Consider the following 17,875-nt stretch of genomic DNA (forward strand, 5'->3'; position numbering starts at 1 on the left):
CGCGTCACGTGAGCGGCCGCCGCGCCGCGGTGCAGGCTGGGAGCTTGCAGGCGGTGGCGCGAGGAGGGCCGGCGGCGGCCATTTTGTGTCTGGCTCGCTGGGCTCGGCGCAGGGGCTGGTGTGGGCGTTGCGGCTCAGGAGGGAAGAGCTTGGCCGTCTCCTCGCTGTGTAGGTCGGGGACGTCGCCGACATGGGCCGTAAGAAGAAGAAGCAGCTGAAGCCTTGGTGCTGGTATCCTTCTGTGTGGGACGAGGCGGGCGTGGGGAGCTGAGGGGAGGGGAGCGGAGCGGAACGGCCTGGCCCGATCGGGTCTCTCCCGTTCTCCGCCCGGCTCCTCGCTGTCGGGACGGGGCTCTTTCCTTCTCTCCCCTTCTGTTACGGTGTGGCTCCCTGCTCGGTCCTGTTCCGTTTCTGTGCTCCTTAGCGCGGGGATGGGGCTTGCTCCCTGTCCTTCCTTTGCTCCCCTCCCCCCCGCGGCCTAGTCCGTCCGCTGCCGCCTGCCTCGATTGAGGCCTCGGCCTCACGTCCGGTCCGTAAAGCCCGGGCAGGCCGCAGCTTCTCCGGCCGGTTGCCCTTGGCGCTCCTGTGGGCGGGCCCTGCGGCATTGCCGAGATCGCGGCGAAAATGGAGAACGGTCTTTATCCCCCGGGGATAGGATGTCAGCGGCAAAAAGCCCTGCCTCTGATAACTAGTTATTCCAGAAACGGGGCAGGTGTGGTTAAATGAGACGTTTTGAAAATGGGGGGGGGGGGGGGCTTTCAAATTTGTAATTGCTGCATCAAAGTCACGTACAATTTCCCAGTATCCACAAATACTGGTGGATTTTTCTTCGATCACTCCTTCACAATCTGCTTTTTCTTGGGAGTGTTTGCAGATTTACCTTTTCTCTAAAATGTTTCTGCCCAATCGAGAATTGCTTAATAAAGAAGTTTATAAGCTGCTCTGACATATTTTACCGTTTTCATATTGGAAGGCATCTGTGTTTCTATTTTAGGTATCAATATATTTCAGGTTTTGGCGGGAGTGAAGGGCACGTATTAACAAGGAACAGCTAATAATGTGTATTTGTCTCACTTAGGAAGATATTTTTGGAGTGTTTGCTGAAATACCAGTGCTGACCTGCAGAAGGGAAATTGCAGTTTGCCTCGCCTGTCACATAGATGCCCAGAAAGTTCTTAGCTTAAAATGTTTATGTTTAAAAACAATGAAATCTTTAATGACTGCAGCAAATTATGTGGTGTCATAAGAACTGATAGCTGGATGACTGAAAAAGGAAATGAATTCTTAACTAAAACCTTTATTCTCTTTTATAAATGTTGGCTACTGATACTTGTTATTAAATAGGCGCTTCTGAGTATTTAGCATCGCTTCCCTTTCATGGATTTCAAGTCTGTTTCTCGTTTAATGCTTTAGCGAGTTTATTTTAATCTACATGTATGCAGAGAAGGAATGAGTCCACTAAGAAATAACTGGGGTTTGAAAAGCGTATGTCAAAGAGTATGGAATCAAATGATGATTCTGATTGCATGCACACATCTTGCCAGTTTTGTACCTGTCTGTAGAGAGAAATGCTGAATGGTATGGTGAGCGGGAGGTTTGGTTTCAGACATCAGTGAAATTGTGACAACAGTGAACTTGTCATGCTTTGAATGCTAAGAGGTGCTTCCTATGCTTTTTTTCTGCTTTAGGAAAAATCACAATAATGCAAATTAACTTAGTGTTGGGTAACTTTCAGGATTAAGTGTTTCCTTAACAGTCTTCAATAGGTATTGTAACAGGGATTTTGATGATGAAAAAATCCTTATACAGCATCAAAAAGCAAAGCACTTTAAATGCCATATATGTCATAAGAAACTGTATACAGGACCTGGTTTAGCTATACATTGCATGCAGGTAAGAAGTTTTAGGCTTACGTAAGCTTTTTTTTATTGGTATCTAAAACTGGAATTACTAGTGAACTTAGAAAGGTGGGAGTTTGGGGGCTTCCAGAGTCTTAAAAACTGAGGAGGAAAAGACAGCGATGGTCTGTTTCCAGAACAGGAGTCCTGCTGTGTCAGTCATATGGGGAGTATGCAGTAGAGATCTCGGCTGTTGTTTTGGGGGTGTAGGAGGAGAGAGGGAATTGTATTGTCTTGGTGTCTAGAAGACAAGCTTATGTAAACTGGTTTTAGAAGCTAATAGTAGTTAACAGTGGTTAGGAAGCACATATCAAGAAAGTGCTTGGTCAGAGAGATTCTTCCAATTAAGGGTGTTCCTTTTGTATCTTGTAACTGGCTGAAAACCACGTAGAATCTAACCTGAATTGTGGTCAGGAGGATTTTTTTTTTTTTTTCTTTAGGTGCATAAAGAAACAATAGATGCTGTTCCAAATGCTATCCCTGGAAGAACCGACATTGAACTGGAAATCTATGGCATGGAGGGCATTCCAGAAAAAGATATGGAGGAACGGAGGAGGTTACTTGAACAAAAAACTCAGGGTAAAGTGTAATCTGGCTAGTTATCTGTTACTTCCCTAGTCTGTTTCTTCCTGATACAAAGCTGTGTGATGCAGGTCTCGTTTCTCAGAATAATAAGGGTGGGTTGAATGCATTCTCTAACTGCAGCTCCAGAGGTTTGCCAGTCATGTAGAAGGATGAGGGATACTTTACTTTTCCTGTTCAGAAATAGCTGCATACCAGTGCACCTATAACAATTAGCTAATCAATATGGGGATAGTGATTTTATTTTTGAGGGTAATGGGAGGAAAAGCCAGGGATGATACAAGCCTGATGATGCCCAAGTGCTTTGATTTCTTTGCTGTTTAAGTGTACCGTTGTTTGAACTGCTTTGGCTTATTCTGGACAGCATGAGACTGACGTGAAGGCAGATTCCTACTTATGTTGAGGGTCATTACAGTGCCGAGTCACTTTCCTTCTCTTTGTTGTTTATATATATAGGTGGGCTCACATAGGTTTTTCTGCCTTGTAATTCCATGAATTTTTTAGCACGCTGAAAAGGTTTTAATTTTATTCTTTCCAATCCAGCTAGAATACCCTAGATGAAAAGAACTTCATAGAATATAATTTGCCTTCAGTGTGACCATATACCTCTTACTGTTCAGCAGAGAGCCAGAAAAAGAAACAACAGGATGATTCTGATGAGTATGAAGATGATGAGTCTGCAGCTTCAACTTCATTTCAACCCCAGCAAGTTCAGCCACAGCAGGGGTACATTCCCCCAATGGCGCAGCCAGGTTTGCCTCCTGTGCCGGGTGCACCAGGGATGCCTCCAGGTAAGATGATGTTTTAAGATAGTTACTGAAAAGCTGAGCAGAAATACAAATTGCTGCTTGTATGCTGGAATAATAATTTGCCCTGTCTCAGACTGGGTGTTAGAGGTCATAAAACAGTTTTGTGAGATGCACATAAGCAGCTTCTTCATGGGTTTTTTCTTCCCCCATTCTGTGTGCGTGTGCACACATCTTCCTTCGAATTAGATGCTTGTGCCTAGGCTGAAGGAACGTTGATGTGGTAGTAAGACAGATTAGTACTTTAAACAGAAGTCTACCAGTTATATTTGTTTGTGGTGTTTTATAGCAAGATTTTGGAAACAGGGCAGAAAGGCTGCCATGTATCTATAGGCTGCTAACATAGAACAGGCAGTTTATACACAGGTCACAAATACATTGAAGAAAGAATTTTAATCAATGACAGTAAGCAAGAACGGTTCTCTTCGTATTATGTTTTCTGACATGTTCTTTGGAGACTACTAAGAAAATTTACACAGTCTTGGAGGGCTGGCACAATGAATCTCGGTCAGATTTGCAGATAATATGTTGCATTGTTGTTGCATATGTTGCGTAAGCCATGTTATTTCAAGAAACATTCTTTTGGAGATTCCCATAAAGCATTTATCCAGTCTAAATTTATTAGATTAAATTTGTTATTGACTGTATGTTGTCAGAGTTGTTTAAAATGTGTTTTTCTTCTAAGGTATACCACCACTAATGGCAGGTGTTCCACCTATGATGCCTGGAATGCCTCCAGTTATGCCTGGAATGCCACCTGGGTGAGTATCAAGAAAGACTTAATATTACATGTTCATGCTGTGCATTTTAAACTGTCACAGAAAAAGTAAAGCTAATTGGAAAAATATACATAGGGACCTGTGAACTCTGTAACCTTAATATTAAAACTAACCAAAGAACTGGATGACTGTAAACCAACATTAAAAATATGGCTGAACTGTGAGTTCATGTGTAAAGTATTGAGTAGTAGTATAATAGTTTAAAGTTTTGTTGTGTTGGTTTAGAGCCTTTTGTGAACCACTGTTGCTTTGTGTATTGCACATGTTGTACCATCTGGTTATCAGTCATTGACCTAACAGGGAAAAAATACTGGATAGTTTAAGTTTTTCTTGTGTTTTGGGCAAAAGTAAGATGTTGGTTTTTATGGTTGTTTGGGGTTGACACCGTACCCTGTCACGATGTGTTCAGAAAATCACAGTTAGATTTTTGATTTTGTCATAAATTTTCACAGATTACATCAGCAGAGAAAATACATGCAGTCATTTTGTGGTGGAAACATGTAAGCATCTCATTAATGTAATTCTAGGTACATTCATTATGCCATTTTATGTCATGTTTTTTATAAGCTTGAAATTGTCTTACTGAAAACTTCTGACTTGCATAAGAATTTGGGGAAAATGTTTAGTTAGTTTTTGTTGCTGTATAATACCTGAAGTTTTTATGCTTTATCTAAATGAATATTACATAACTATATGTTACAAGAAATGTATTCTACAAAATATTAACGAAATAGACCCTTAGGGACTTACAACCTCTCTTGAACCAGAGTACAGCTCCATGTACTCGATCCTTTACAGGAACTTTGCTTGTAAGTTTTGAAGTTCACTGAGGTGAAAGGTTGTTCGCTTCTGAGGCATAAGTATTGTTTTAACAGTGTTTGAATTTAAAAATCTTTTCATAGTTGAGCATCCTTGGATGCTTATTATGACTGTAGCTTTTCTGGGTGGAAACTGAACAGAATTTTGTCAGGCTTGCTGATGCTTAGTCCTCTGTAAACTCTTTGATAACTTCAAGCGAGTGTAATGTTATCTCGTAAAAGACACAAATTAGTTTGCCAATAATTCACTGCACCTCCTTTTGGTGATATTTTAGGGGGAGGAGGTGGTGTTACATTATGCTTTTACCTAGTTTAATGAAAAATTTTGCTTAGTTAACCTGATGGATCTTTTGTTTAAAAATTAACGAAGAATAATTGGGACCTAGGAAGCAATTTTGGATTTAGAGTGACCCTACTTCTAGCACTATCCCTGCAGTTTCTCAGAAATGAATCATTCTTGTGGCAGCAGGCAGCAAGCATCCAGCACTTTTTTGGGGGTCTGACAGATGTCAAAGTGGGTGGCAAGATCGACTTTGCTTTCTCCAACCATTAACCTAAGAAAGGGGCAATGGTACTATGATCCCAGTCAATGCTGCTTCTGCACTGATTGTCCCTTTTGTGGCAGTGGTAGACAAGTTGAGAATAAAAACAAGACTGGGCAGCAGTTTGCTTTGCAGAATGAATGCTTGCCTGTTAATGATGATTTGTTTTGATTTTTGGAATAGCAATGGTGAAGGTGTCTTGACTGTCACACAGATAGAAACTGCTGCTTGGTGGGGTTTTGGTGTGCACTTGGCTGCTATGTATCTGCTTAGCTTGCTAACTAAAGTAATATGCATTCTTTTTTTTTTTTTCCCTCATCCAGCTTCGAGTGTCTGGAAAAATTTAAGCAAACTTAAGCTACACTTGGTTTGTTCCCTGTAAAGGAATGGTATATATTCATCTATAGCTTCCCAATGTAAAAGCACTTAGTGGTGTAGACAGCTTTTTTTTTTTTTTATGAAGTTGCAGCCCTGTGGAGGAGGAATTTCCTTACATTAAGGGTTGCATGTATATTTCAGATGGGGAACATGCATTAACTTGTAGTGTGGTTTAGTAGATAAGGACAAAAGGGGTCATTTAGATGCTACTTTTCTGTTTCTGTTAGGAAATACAGACCAGTTTTTTCTCTAGGTATCAGTAGCAAGAAAAAAAAAAAACAAACCTGTTCTTAATATGAAGGAAAAATATGCCATAATAAAGACTTCTCATTAAAAAAAAAAAAATCCCACTTTTCTATCCTTAGCATAGAGAATGTGTACTGTATTTGAAACTCCAGAATCTTTCTTACCCTGTGGTCTCCCTCTGCCTTTACCAGTATTTTGTGGATAGCTTTACAGATTTGGGTTGTCTACCATTCACTAGAGGAAGGAGAATATGTCAAGGTAGGATGAGGGTGCTATAACCACAGACAGACTTGTGGTGTCAGAAAGGAGTAATAGCAGACGTACAGCGATTTCAGTATGATTGGAGTTAACTGGTTTTCCTACTTCCAGATTTTGGGAGTGTACTAAGATCAGGTTCTTGGAACACTCTGCTGAAACTAGTAGCCTGAAAGAGATTTCGAGAGACACACCAGTTCTGGAAATCTGATAATAGTGGAAGTAAAAGCTTGAGAAAGTGGGGGTTTTCTTAATTTTTTTTTTTTGTGGTTTGTTTTTTTTTTTTCTTGTGGAAAACCATTTCTAACTGTGGAGTTGGCTGATATTGAATTGGCTCTGAGACCTTCTTGAAATTATTTACCGTAATTTTTTATCTAATACAGGTATGTGCCAGTTGTATTAACAGCGTATCACGTGTATTTATACCACTGCTCGTTTTCTGTTTAATAGGATGATGCCGATGGGTGGAATGATGCCTCCTGGGCCAGGAATACCACCTCTTATGCCTGGTATGCCACCAGGTAGGTCAGGATTGTGGAACTTGTACTGTGGTGGGAGCTAAATTTTGTTTCTTTATTTCCACTGAATTTTAGGATTTATATAAAAAATAGAGAGACTTATGCCACCACCTCTTCACCCCTTTTTAATGTCTGCGGCTGCACCTGGAAAATGGTAATGATTGAAAATGTGGGAAATGAGAAATACCCAAGTAATAAACCTGCTGTGTGAAGAATTCCAACACTGGATTTTTTGTCTCTTAGAATAGCTAGAAGATATGTTTCTTGAGCTTGTGCAGCTCTTAATCAGCCTTACGTTCTGAGGGTGTCCCACCTGGCCAGCAGCTGTGCTGTGATGGCTTGAGATTTGCTGGTTTGCCCACATTCCTCACTGGAGGAGGAGGCAAGGCACTTGGACACTTATAGCCTAGTTGTGCTGCACAGTAGTGTGATGGAACCCATGTGGGCTGTTGACTTCCTGTCTCTGAACCTCTCCTAGAGCCCTGCACCTATGAAGTGCATGTAGTGTGATAACAGGCTGCAGTAAGTAGCCTTGTGTCACTGTTCCACTGTGCGAAAGACCCGCAGCAAAGCTGGTCTGTGTTTTCATTAAAGTTCTGATACCGTTCATAGTGGCTGCATGTTTTGGATTTTGTAACAGAATCACAGAATGGTAGGGGTTGGAAGGGACCTCTGTGGGTCACCCAGTCCAACCCTCCCACCGAAGCAGGGTCACCCAGAGCAGGCTGCAGAGGACCTTGTCCAGGCGGGTCTTGAATATCTCCAGAGAAGGAGACTCCACAACCTCCCTGGGCAGCCTGTTCCAGTGCTCCGTCACCCTCAGAGGGAGGAAGTTCTTCCTCATGTTCAGACAGAACTTCCTGTGCTTCAGTTTCAGCCTTAGCCACGCACTTGGCAGCATAGGCGCAGTGTGTTGGGAACAGTTAACTGCATTAATTGAGTTGGTTTATTGAGAGCATAAACTTCATCGTTGAAGCTCTAGTAGAAAACAGAATTTAATTCAGTATTGCTTAGAAGTGTTTGAGGTTACTGCCTATGTGTGGACATTTGTTTGTGACTGCTGGCATTACCCTTTATCGTATTATTTTACTATTGCCTTAAAAATACATCTTCCTGGAAGGAGACTTACTTCGGAGGAACACTGTGAACAGAATCCTCTAAAGGAGTATTCTTGCGTCTTTAGCATGATTTGTTGCCAATTCTTTGTGGCTTGTAGGTATGCCACCACCTGTTGGCCCTCGTCCTGGGATGCCTCCGATGACACAAGCACAGCCTGTTACAGCACCGGGCATTCTTAACAGACCTCCAGCTCCTGCTGCTTCGGCACCTACACCCCAGCCTCCGGTGACTAAACCACTCTTCCCAAGTGCAGGGCAGGTAAGGTATCTTGTAGTCTGGAGTCTGTTGGTGCATTCTTCAAATCTGCACTGTGTCAACAGTGTCTATTCTTTATTATTGAGGAGGCCCGAGAAGTGACTGGTTAAGTTTCTTGCTTGTGTTGATTCAAAAGTTCAATTCAGTGTAGTGCTTGAATTAATTTTAAAAGATTCTTTTGTTTGTCTTGTAATAGCCGTGAAACCAGACAGAAGTTCTGTAAGCACATGGGGAAGAAAGGAGTAGGCAAAACACTTCTTTCTTTAATCCCTTTAGTTTGTTGTTTATAAGGGTGCTTTGGGTGGGTGAAGGGATGTGTTAGCTACAGGAATCTGATTGCGTAGAACTTTATCTAGAATTTCCAAAGTATAAATCTTGATGTGACTTGTTCTCTCCTGTTCTTTTCACAGTGGGCTCTCTACCTATAGATGGATTAATTTATTCTGTAGTCTTGTTGAACAGGTTAAACATTGCCTGAATTAGGGGGCTTTTTACTTTTAAAAGTCTAGGAGTAAGTTAAGGTAGTAAAAATTTGTTTAAATGTGTTGGGGAGGGAAGTGGGGAATTGATAGTGGCTTGTGAGCTCTGCCCTTTGATTGCTCTTGTGTAACAAGTCCCAACGTTTTTACTTGTATTCAAGTATGTTGCAAAAATTGTCAGTGTACTATTTGCATTTTAGACTTCTGCAGGGAAGGTACTAGTTTACAAAAACACAGTCCTTTCATCTGAAAGGACTTAGCATAAGAAATCCTTTCATCTGGATACTTTCCACCCATTTGTTTGGAGACTTTTCACTGTTTCCTTTCTTTTATGCTACAGATGGGGACACCTGTCACAAGCTCAAGTACAGCTTCCTCCAATTCAGAAAGTCTGTCAGCATCTTCTAACGCTCTGTTTCCTAGCACAGCACAAGTACGCAGGAAGTCACAGTTAAAAAAACAAATTGCTTTGCAACTTAACCCTTTGGACCGTTCTGTAAAACCTAAAATTGACTAAACATCTTCAGATAATTTATGTTATATTCATGATCATGTTTAGCTGGTAAAACTGCAGAGTCCTTGATCGTGAGTTGCATCTTACTAGCAATAAGCATGTCAAAGTGCCCAATTTTTCTTAGTGTGAAAGAATGAAATGTTACATCCTGGTTCTAAAGGGTTAAAAGAGCATGAAAGCAGTTAAATGCATTTTAGTGGGCAGTGGTTAGCTTGATGCATGGTGAAGGCTTTTTAGTTTGTTTTTTTAATATGGTACATCTTAATGTAGGAAATCTTGCACTTTGCATTATGTGCAAAAATTTGAAATGTTTTGGTTGGAAAGTTCAGATAACTGTAAATATACAGTGACTAGAAACAAAAGCATTCTCTCATAATGAAAGCTTGCTTTGGAGATTGCTGTGTCTTCAGAGAAAGCCTGGTAAAGCAAACTTTTCTGGTCTAACAGTTTTAATTTAAGAAAAAAGTAGGAAAGGTAAGATGTTGGAATCTGTAGTGGACCTTGTACCTGCCTTCAGTTGATTCTTCATTCACAAGCCAGATTAAAGGTCTACAGAGACACATAGTACTTTGTGAAAATACTGCAGTATTTTTATAGAGAGAACGCTTAAAACAAACTCTGGCACAGTAGAGCTTTCTTAAGTATTTAATAAAAGCATTTATTAAATACCTAATTTTAATGAATACTAACACTTTAAGCTGTACTTTAAGCTAATGGTTGCTAAAGTATGCTAATAATTTTGTGAGAGAACAATGAATTTATACTTATAGGCTCTTAAAAAATCAGTGATTCAGGATAGATTTAGACATTTTCCAAACTCAGTATCTGAGATAAAGATTTGGTGGGGGGTGGGGGTGTTTGTTGTTGTTCCTTTTTTCTAGTTGTGGCTTTTGACCTGCAAATTTTAGACTTCCCTGTGTGTGTGTGTGTATATATATGTGTGTATATACTGGGGTTTATTCTGTCTTGTTTTCAGTTGCTCTAGTATACGATAAGGCTGAACTTTACTTTTGTCAAGCTTGTTTTAATTAATGTATCTTACTGGAAGGTTTCAGAGGTCTAACAGACATCATTTAAGTTTTCTTGTGCTTTGAGAAATAAATATTGATCTATCTCTGTGTTTCGCAGACTGCAGCAGCTGTTCCAGGTCCAGTTGGTACTGATTTCAAACCTTTGAATTCTACACCTGCAACAACAACAGAACCCCCAAAACCTACATTCCCTGCTTACACACAGTCTACAGCCTCAACCACTAGCACGACAAACAGCACTGCAGCTAAACCAGCTACATCTATAACAAGTAAGCCTGCTACCCTCACAACAACCAGTGCAACCAGTAAGTTGATCCATCCAGATGAGGATATATCACTGGTAAGTTTAAATATTTTCAGTTATCTTACTGAAAAATGTGATTTATGCTGATACAGCTGATTAAATAGAATTTTTGCTGCTTTATGCGTATTTTAATAATGATGAGAGTGCAAACTGCAGAATTAAGGTAGCAGAACCATGTATTGAGAAAACTTTGGTTGCAAAGTGATGACTGGCGTATTGCAATGATCCTGCTGCAGATCTAAGCCTTATTTTTGTTGGTGATGGGAAATTACTCAACCCAAAATATAATTGCAGCTTTTTCTGCATATGACGTAAACTTGAAGTTAAATAGATATAGCTAAGACAAAAGACTTCAACAGTTCAAAGTGGTCTTGGTGCTATTACAGCAGTCAGAAATACAGATTTTATGCGTAAATTAACCTTAATTTCAGTTCCGATACCTTTGTGTTTGGCTTTTTGTCTCAGCTTGTTATGAGGTAGAGGCTTTCTTCAGCTGAGGGAGGAGGAGAAGAATTTGTGTTGCATGCAAATAGCTAGATTGGCCAGTATTAATGCAGTAACTTTGAAGGCAGGGGGAAAAATGCAGATGCTGCTGTGTAATGTTACTAGTAGCAGTCTTTGAACTAGTAAGGTATTTGAAATAGTTTAGTATCTGTAATCTACTTTGTTACACTTTTATTTACTTTGCTTTTGGTGAGTTTTAGCGTTAAAATGTGTTATGGTTGTCTGTTCCTGGTTTTAGGAAGAGAGAAGGGCACAGCTGCCTAAATATCAGCGTAATCTTCCTCGACCAGGACAAGCTTCCTTGGGTAATCCACCAGTTGGACCAATTGGAGGTATGATGCCACCACAGCCAGGAATTCCTCCACAACAACAAGGAATGAGACCTCCCATGCCACCTCATGGTAATCATAAGTTTCCCAGCTTGCTTTTCTTGTAAAGATTTGTCTTTGCTATTAACTTTTTTGAAACTTGGAAGTGGCATATACTGGCTGTGGGAGTGCAGGGGGGGTGTCTTGAGCTTTTCACAAAAAGCAACTTCTGCCTGTTATTGGGGGGAAAAAAAACCACCTTTCTTTGCATCTTAAATATTCTGTTTATAGGTCAGTATGGTGCTCATCACCAAGGCATGCCAGGATATCTTCCTGGAGCGATGCCTCCATACGGTCAGGGACCTCCGATGGTGCCCCCTTACCAAAGTGGACCTCCTCGACCTCCAATGGGAATGAGACCTCCTGTAATGTCGCAAGGTGGCCGCTACTGATGCTACTACACACGCTCTAATAGGTTTGGAGATTAAACCTTTTCTCATCTTGTGCTGTTAATATAGCCGAGCTTCCGTCAATTAAGGCTTCATTGTGACTTTAAAAAAAAAAAAAGTATCTTCCCACATGCAAGGAGTTATTGGACATTCTTATTTTACATGGGAAAAATTATTTGGAATAATAACAGGAACTTTTCCTGATGTTGCAATTTATACTGTATGGCTTCTTTTTCATGTTTCATCTAGGTTTTTAGAAGTGAAGTATAGTAAATATGGTTCGTTAAATTGTGAAGGCGCTGGAATTACATGAACATACCACCTTAAAGGCAAGTTCTGTAACGTTATGTTGCTATTTGTGAAATGATGCCTTCACAGCACTTCAGGTGCTGTTGGACTTCATGTCCCCAACATAGTTTGGTGAGGGCTGTAACTGTTCCCAACTACTTGTACATTTAAGTCTGAACTTGTAACAATATTTAATGTATTTAGAGATCTTCCTGTTTCAGGGTTTAAGTAAACTGACCCACTAAGGTCGTGTGACTTTTCTGTACTGTTATAAACTTCATTGTAATAAAAGAAGAGAAAAATTTATATGCCTTTTTATTCATGACCAGCTGTGGACAACTGCGTGAAAGGTTTGTACAGATGCATGCCATGGTAGCTATTGGTGTAATGAACACAATTGCTGGTGCTGTTTTGATAAAATCTGAATTCTTTGTTCTAAAATTAAGTCACTCCTTAGCTGCACGTCTGAGTAGACAAAGACCTGTACACTTATTAATTGACTGCTCAAAAATAATGCTGCAGGAGGCACATCTTAACTCTTGGTTGTAACTTCTCTTAATGCATATGTTTCTTTATTTGTGCTTTCTTGTCCTCAATAAATTTTAAATCATTTCTAGTCCTGGCACTTGTAGGATGTAAAAGTGATTGCTTTAAAATGCATCCTAGTGCCACATGTGTCCTGTTAGTTCATTCTTCGACTGACTCTTTTTAATGTGCAAATGGATATGAATTTCAGGAGCCTTTTAGATGAAGATTTCTAGAAGCTTAGGTGCATGTCACATGGGTGAGTGACTTCCAGTTGATGTTGTATTGAAGTTGACCTGCAAAAGAGAAAAAGCAGCCTGGCCACCTTCTCAGTGTATAAAAGAGACAGAGGAGGCAAGAGTAATGTCACATGCTGTATTTTTACTTTAATTGTTCAGAATTTCAGATCTCAACAGAATCTAAAAGATTAATCGTCCATTGTGTACTGTGATTAGATGTTGGCTGAGTTTCTTGAGCCATTTAATTCAAGTGTCTAGAGTAAAAGACCTTTTAATCGGTTTTCCTAATTACAGTTATCAAAGAGAGGTCTTCCCCATGTGAATTAGTCATTTATCTGTTTATGAGAGTAGAATGATAAATTACTGTCAAGATTGTAATTCTCTGAATGTCTAGCATCACCATTAGTGTGCTATATTTCTGATGAGAGTGAAAATGTAGAGGGAGGCTTTTTGCATAGGAGGGAAGCGAGAGCTTCCCTGTTCTCTGCACAACAGGGGGAAAAAGGAGTGATGAATTTTTCATTTGCAGGTCAACTTTCAATACATGTTCCAGCCTCAAGCCTTATCTGTCCAATTTCATTTATGGGGATATTTCCCCTTTTAGGGTATGTTAGAAAGATTATCAGCATTTTTGTGTTAGTTTATGTTCCACAGATGTTTTTGTGGATGGTAGAGTTTTTTCACTTAATACTGAGCATTGTGGCTCTTTTTCTTGAAAGTCTTGGGGTTTTTTAGCTGCACACTTTACTCTGTACTGTCTCTAAATAGTCAGAAATGCAGTACAGCTAAAATACTACATTGTTTTTCAGCTTCAAATCTGGGGCCATGGAAGGGCTCATAAAAGCACTAGAGCATCCTGTACACACTAATTGCAGCTGAATGGCCTTAGTTTAACCATTAAGAATTGCCGGGCACTTTTTTCTGAAGTGTTGAGCAGTTCTAAGACCATAACTCCAAGCCTCTGTTGAGAAGCAGTTCTCTCTGATCACTGGTATCTGCTGATCACCTGTCAGATGTGCAGTATTTGGCTTGCAAATGTGCTGAGTGGGCCTTGATGTCAGATCTCTTGTTAGCTTTTCATCTTGCTTTCTACATAAGTCTAACACACGAAACTGTTTTGCTTAGGCAGTGCTTTTATACTCTGGTTTTTCTATGTTTATCTAATAAGGATAATTACAAAACAAAACACTGGAGAGATTTTTACAGTGTCTTACATTCATCCGTTTTGTAGTACTACACATAATATTCATACACTATAAATTGATCTTCTGCTTTTAAAACTACAGAACTCCTTGCTTTTTCTGAAGATCGTATTGATGCTGTAAGGATGCTTTGCCCTCCTGCCCCTAGTAAAATAAATACCTTGTCCCTTTGGTGTCTTGCCATAACTTTCCATGTGTTGTTCTCAGACCCCTACTTTTCCTGGGGAAAGTATTCAAAAACCTTACTGCATGTACTGTTAACTGATCATATCTGCAAGTTGTATTAATGAAGAGTTTCCCTCTTTTAAATAGCGACTGTCTCATTGTTCTGATAATAGTACCATTTTGTAGGTAATACTGCATAGACTTATAACTTGGATGCATTTTAAGATTGAACTTTGCTTAGTAGCAGTGTTATGATAATCGCTCCACTAAGTACTGCCACGTATTATTCATATGGTACTCTAATTAATCGTCAGCAAGCAGGTGAACAATTTTTCCCTGATTTTTCACGTGGATACTCACTTTCCTACTCCTGTCATTTCTGTGCTACAAGAGCTGTGATGTGGCTGTCTTCAGTTATTCTTGTCTCTCGTGTGTATTCTTCTGTAAACAGGCGGGTATTTCAGTGCATATGTTGTCTGTTGGTCCCTGCCTTCATTCCTTTGGATACTGCTTCTTAGTATTCAGAGAGTTGGATTTATGGTGCATTTTCTCAAACAGATGAAAAATAATTTGAATGTAGTAATGGCTTGTATAAAGACTAAGGCTTGGTTTACAGTACAGAGCTTAATCAATACAGTTGTGCCAGCAAAATCCCTAGTGTAATGCAGCCCTGCAGACAGTTTTTTGCTTTAGTTAATCTCTCCCTGGAAAGAGATTGCAGAATTTATCATTACACAAAAGCATATCTCTCATCTGTTGCAGGACTCTAGTGATATAATTACATAGGCAGAAGCTTTGTTTTTCAGTTGTTGCCTAAATTTGCCATGGCAGATCTTACAGTAAAATTAAAACTTGCAAGTGGATTTTAATCAATCATTAAATTTGAATGTTGAATTAAAAAAGAAATGGGATGCAAGAAAATATTCAGACACAGGTGGGAAAATATATTTGGCAAAATACTTAGAATTTAGGGCATCTAAGACTTGCTTAAAAGGTTCTAAATTATTTTATGCATGGTCTCAATATCATTATGAGAGGCTTATCTCCTATCTGCTGATTTTTAGAGGAAAAGGGATGAGACTGGCATGAAAGAACCTTGGAAAAGCCCAGGCTAGGTTTTCAGAATTCTTGATACGACTGTTTCATACTGCCTTTACAATATCTTTCTGCCTTTGGCGAAGGTTGCTTTAAATAAAATCTTAAATTAGCTGGCTTATGTGGACTAAAAATTTATTCTTTTTGGAACTTTAGGATTCTTTTTTTTTTTTTTTCTTCCACATATGAGATTTTTAGGTGGTGGTAATAAATTTGAGAAATTTGAGGCTGGGATGTATATGTGATAATTTTGGTGGATAACTATTCCTCGCTCTGTGCATGCATGGGAGAACATAAACAAGCTTCTAGAAACACATTCAGCTGCATCTGCCTTCTATGGTTTCTGCTGTTATTTTAGTGTATGGAGCTTTTGAACAGTGCTTACATAGAACTGTATAACTTTCTTAAAACTTGGATAAAATTGAATGGAATATATAACCTGCAGTTATTTTATAGGAATCAGAGGATTCTTCATACAAGATTCAAAAATAAAATATGAAGATTACTTCAGTTTTATAAACAGCAAGAAGGGCATTATGACTCTTCAGCTAAATTGAGACCCTGATATACCAGTCCATGAGCTGGGGCTGCAATTTTAAATGGTAACCGATGACCCTTAAAAATAGTAGTAAATGTCTTAATAATTGTACTGGTCTAGCTTCTACATAAATACTAAGGTGAGGATAAACATTTTCAGTGGCTGATGGAATCTTCACTTTTGTGAACTAGTACAGTAAATACTATCAGTTATGGGAAAAAAGCCCCAAGACAACTGACTTATGTTCCATTGATCAAGATGCAAAGCAGAACAAACTGTCCAATTCAGAAATAGCTACCATCTGTATAAAGTTTTGTTTGGGCCTAACAAATAGGTGCATAGCAGTCATTTTCTTTTGTTTGCTTGATCACTGGAATTTTGTTAAACTTTGAATGCATGTCTTTCACTTAATTGGGTCATGTTTTTTCTAAAATTTAAATTTTTCTTCTTCCTATAGCCCTGCCATAGGACAGGCTGAGGCAGAGTCTCAGTGTTGCCCTGTTCAGTCTGAGGCAAGTGGGATTTATTTTATTCATTCTGGGGGCTTTCACAGCTTTATGGCTGTTGGATATTTATGTCCCCAAACTTGCAGCAAGTTTGGTGAAGGCCCCTAAATTTGTTCTAATTTAGGTTTTTTATTCTCTTTTGGTAGATGGGCTCTATATTAATATTTATATTTTTATTATTGTTGTGTTTTGAAGAGTCTTAGGGGGAGGGAACATGTTTTAAGATGTTTGGGTTCCTTTTCTCTTAATGGAAGGTGTTTCCTTCAAGGCTGCTCAGGTAGTCCTTCAGCCACACTGCCCCCTCCCCCCCTTCCCCTGCATTGCATCTGTGCTATATTTGGTTTTGGTCCTGTGACTTCTTGTAGTCTCTGAACTGCAGGTGCGTAAATATCAACTACTAATGTTTCCTCTTCTGGAGAGATGTATCTGTTGAAGTGCTTAAAATACTAAGGTCTTAAGTGGTAAGTGACATTTATAGTCACAAAATTGTGTAGCCTAAATTACAGAATACGGTTTCTCTGGAGGAGGTTAAGTTGTTAATAATGCTGCATGTGTGAGCTGCACGATAATGAATGTTAATGTAGAGCCCTATGAAGAAATGGAGATTCGAGTTGATAGAGTAGAAGAGTGAGAAAGCAAAGCTGCAGATTCCCTGAAACTCACAAACTGGAGAAAGCCTTTTAATTAATCTCACAAATACACCAAACTTCACAATATTTTGTCTGTTCCAACAACACTGAAAGCCATAGCACTTTCTTGAAGCCTTGTGGAATTCTCTTGCATATTTAGAATTTGCTTAGGTATATGCTTATCTGAAGCTGCTTCTTTCACACAGTGCCTAGCAAAAAGTTCTACCCTTTGTGAAGAATCAACTTCAGTGTTGCTGCTCGCTCTACTGCAGATACATTGGCTTTGAATGCTTGAGGTTGCTTAAAGACAACTTCAGCTTCAGAATAACAGGTTTTGTCCAAGGAGGTCTTGCAGCCTATCAGCAGTGAAACAGGAGATTAACAAATATCTGGGGCAGGTTTAAATACTTCAAGTTTTTGAGATCTCCTTAAAATTTGTGGTGGTTTTTGATGAGCATAGACTGTGTTTCATTTTTCTAATATTTTGCTAAATAGTGACCCCCCAGTGTGATTTCCAGTAATTTTAATTGAAGGATAGAGTTGTAATTCTTAACTTAGTTGCAAGAGTGGATTTCACCTTCCTGTTGTACTCCTCTTTGTTTGTACTCTGCCCTTTGCATTTTTCCTGTAGAAGCACGCCCCCCCCACCCCCCCATCGGTTAGTCTGAGTGGAAGATTGACATGTCCTCTGTTAACTGTTTCAAAATGATTACTGAGCATGGCATTGCTTTTCTAATTCTCAATGTGGTGCTACCCCTGATAACACTGGAGATGAGAACAACACTTCAAGATACACAAAAGCAACTATTATTTGTTTCACGTGTTTTGTCTATAGGAGCATTTGGCTTAGGTCTTATTTCCCTAGAATGTCTAAGGAAACCATTTAACCAAAAATAATAAGCA

General features: G+C 39.5%; 1 protein-coding gene across 8 annotated transcripts; it reads left to right on the forward strand.

Annotated features, from left to right (window-relative positions):
- The first annotated feature begins 37 nt into the window (after nucleotides 1-37).
- Nucleotides 38-12,377, forward strand: ZNF207 (zinc finger protein 207). Of its 8 annotated transcripts, XM_075441285.1 has the most exons (13): nucleotides 38-231; nucleotides 1,767-1,893; nucleotides 2,339-2,477; nucleotides 3,101-3,271; nucleotides 3,972-4,047; nucleotides 4,518-4,565; nucleotides 6,755-6,825; nucleotides 8,039-8,199; nucleotides 9,016-9,108; nucleotides 10,318-10,560; nucleotides 11,267-11,429; nucleotides 11,628-11,811; nucleotides 12,035-12,377. In XM_075441285.1, the coding sequence occupies exons 1-12, from the start codon at nucleotides 191-193 to the stop codon at nucleotides 11,786-11,788; spliced, it is 1,494 nt and encodes a 497-aa protein (XP_075297400.1). In that variant the 5' UTR covers nucleotides 38-190; the 3' UTR covers nucleotides 11,789-11,811; nucleotides 12,035-12,377. The 8 variants fall into 8 exon arrangements, with proteins under 8 accessions (XP_075297400.1, XP_075297399.1, XP_075297401.1 ...); XM_075441284.1 differs by having other exon boundaries at nucleotides 11,628-12,377; XM_075441286.1 differs by having other exon boundaries at nucleotides 3,104-3,271; nucleotides 11,628-12,377.
- Nucleotides 12,378-17,875: the final 5,498 nt, after the last annotated feature.

The sequence above is a fragment of the Opisthocomus hoazin genome, chromosome 21, assembly GCF_030867145.1.
Source record: "Opisthocomus hoazin isolate bOpiHoa1 chromosome 21, bOpiHoa1.hap1, whole genome shotgun sequence".
In the NCBI taxonomy this organism is placed as follows: Eukaryota; Metazoa; Chordata; class Aves; order Opisthocomiformes; family Opisthocomidae; genus Opisthocomus; species Opisthocomus hoazin.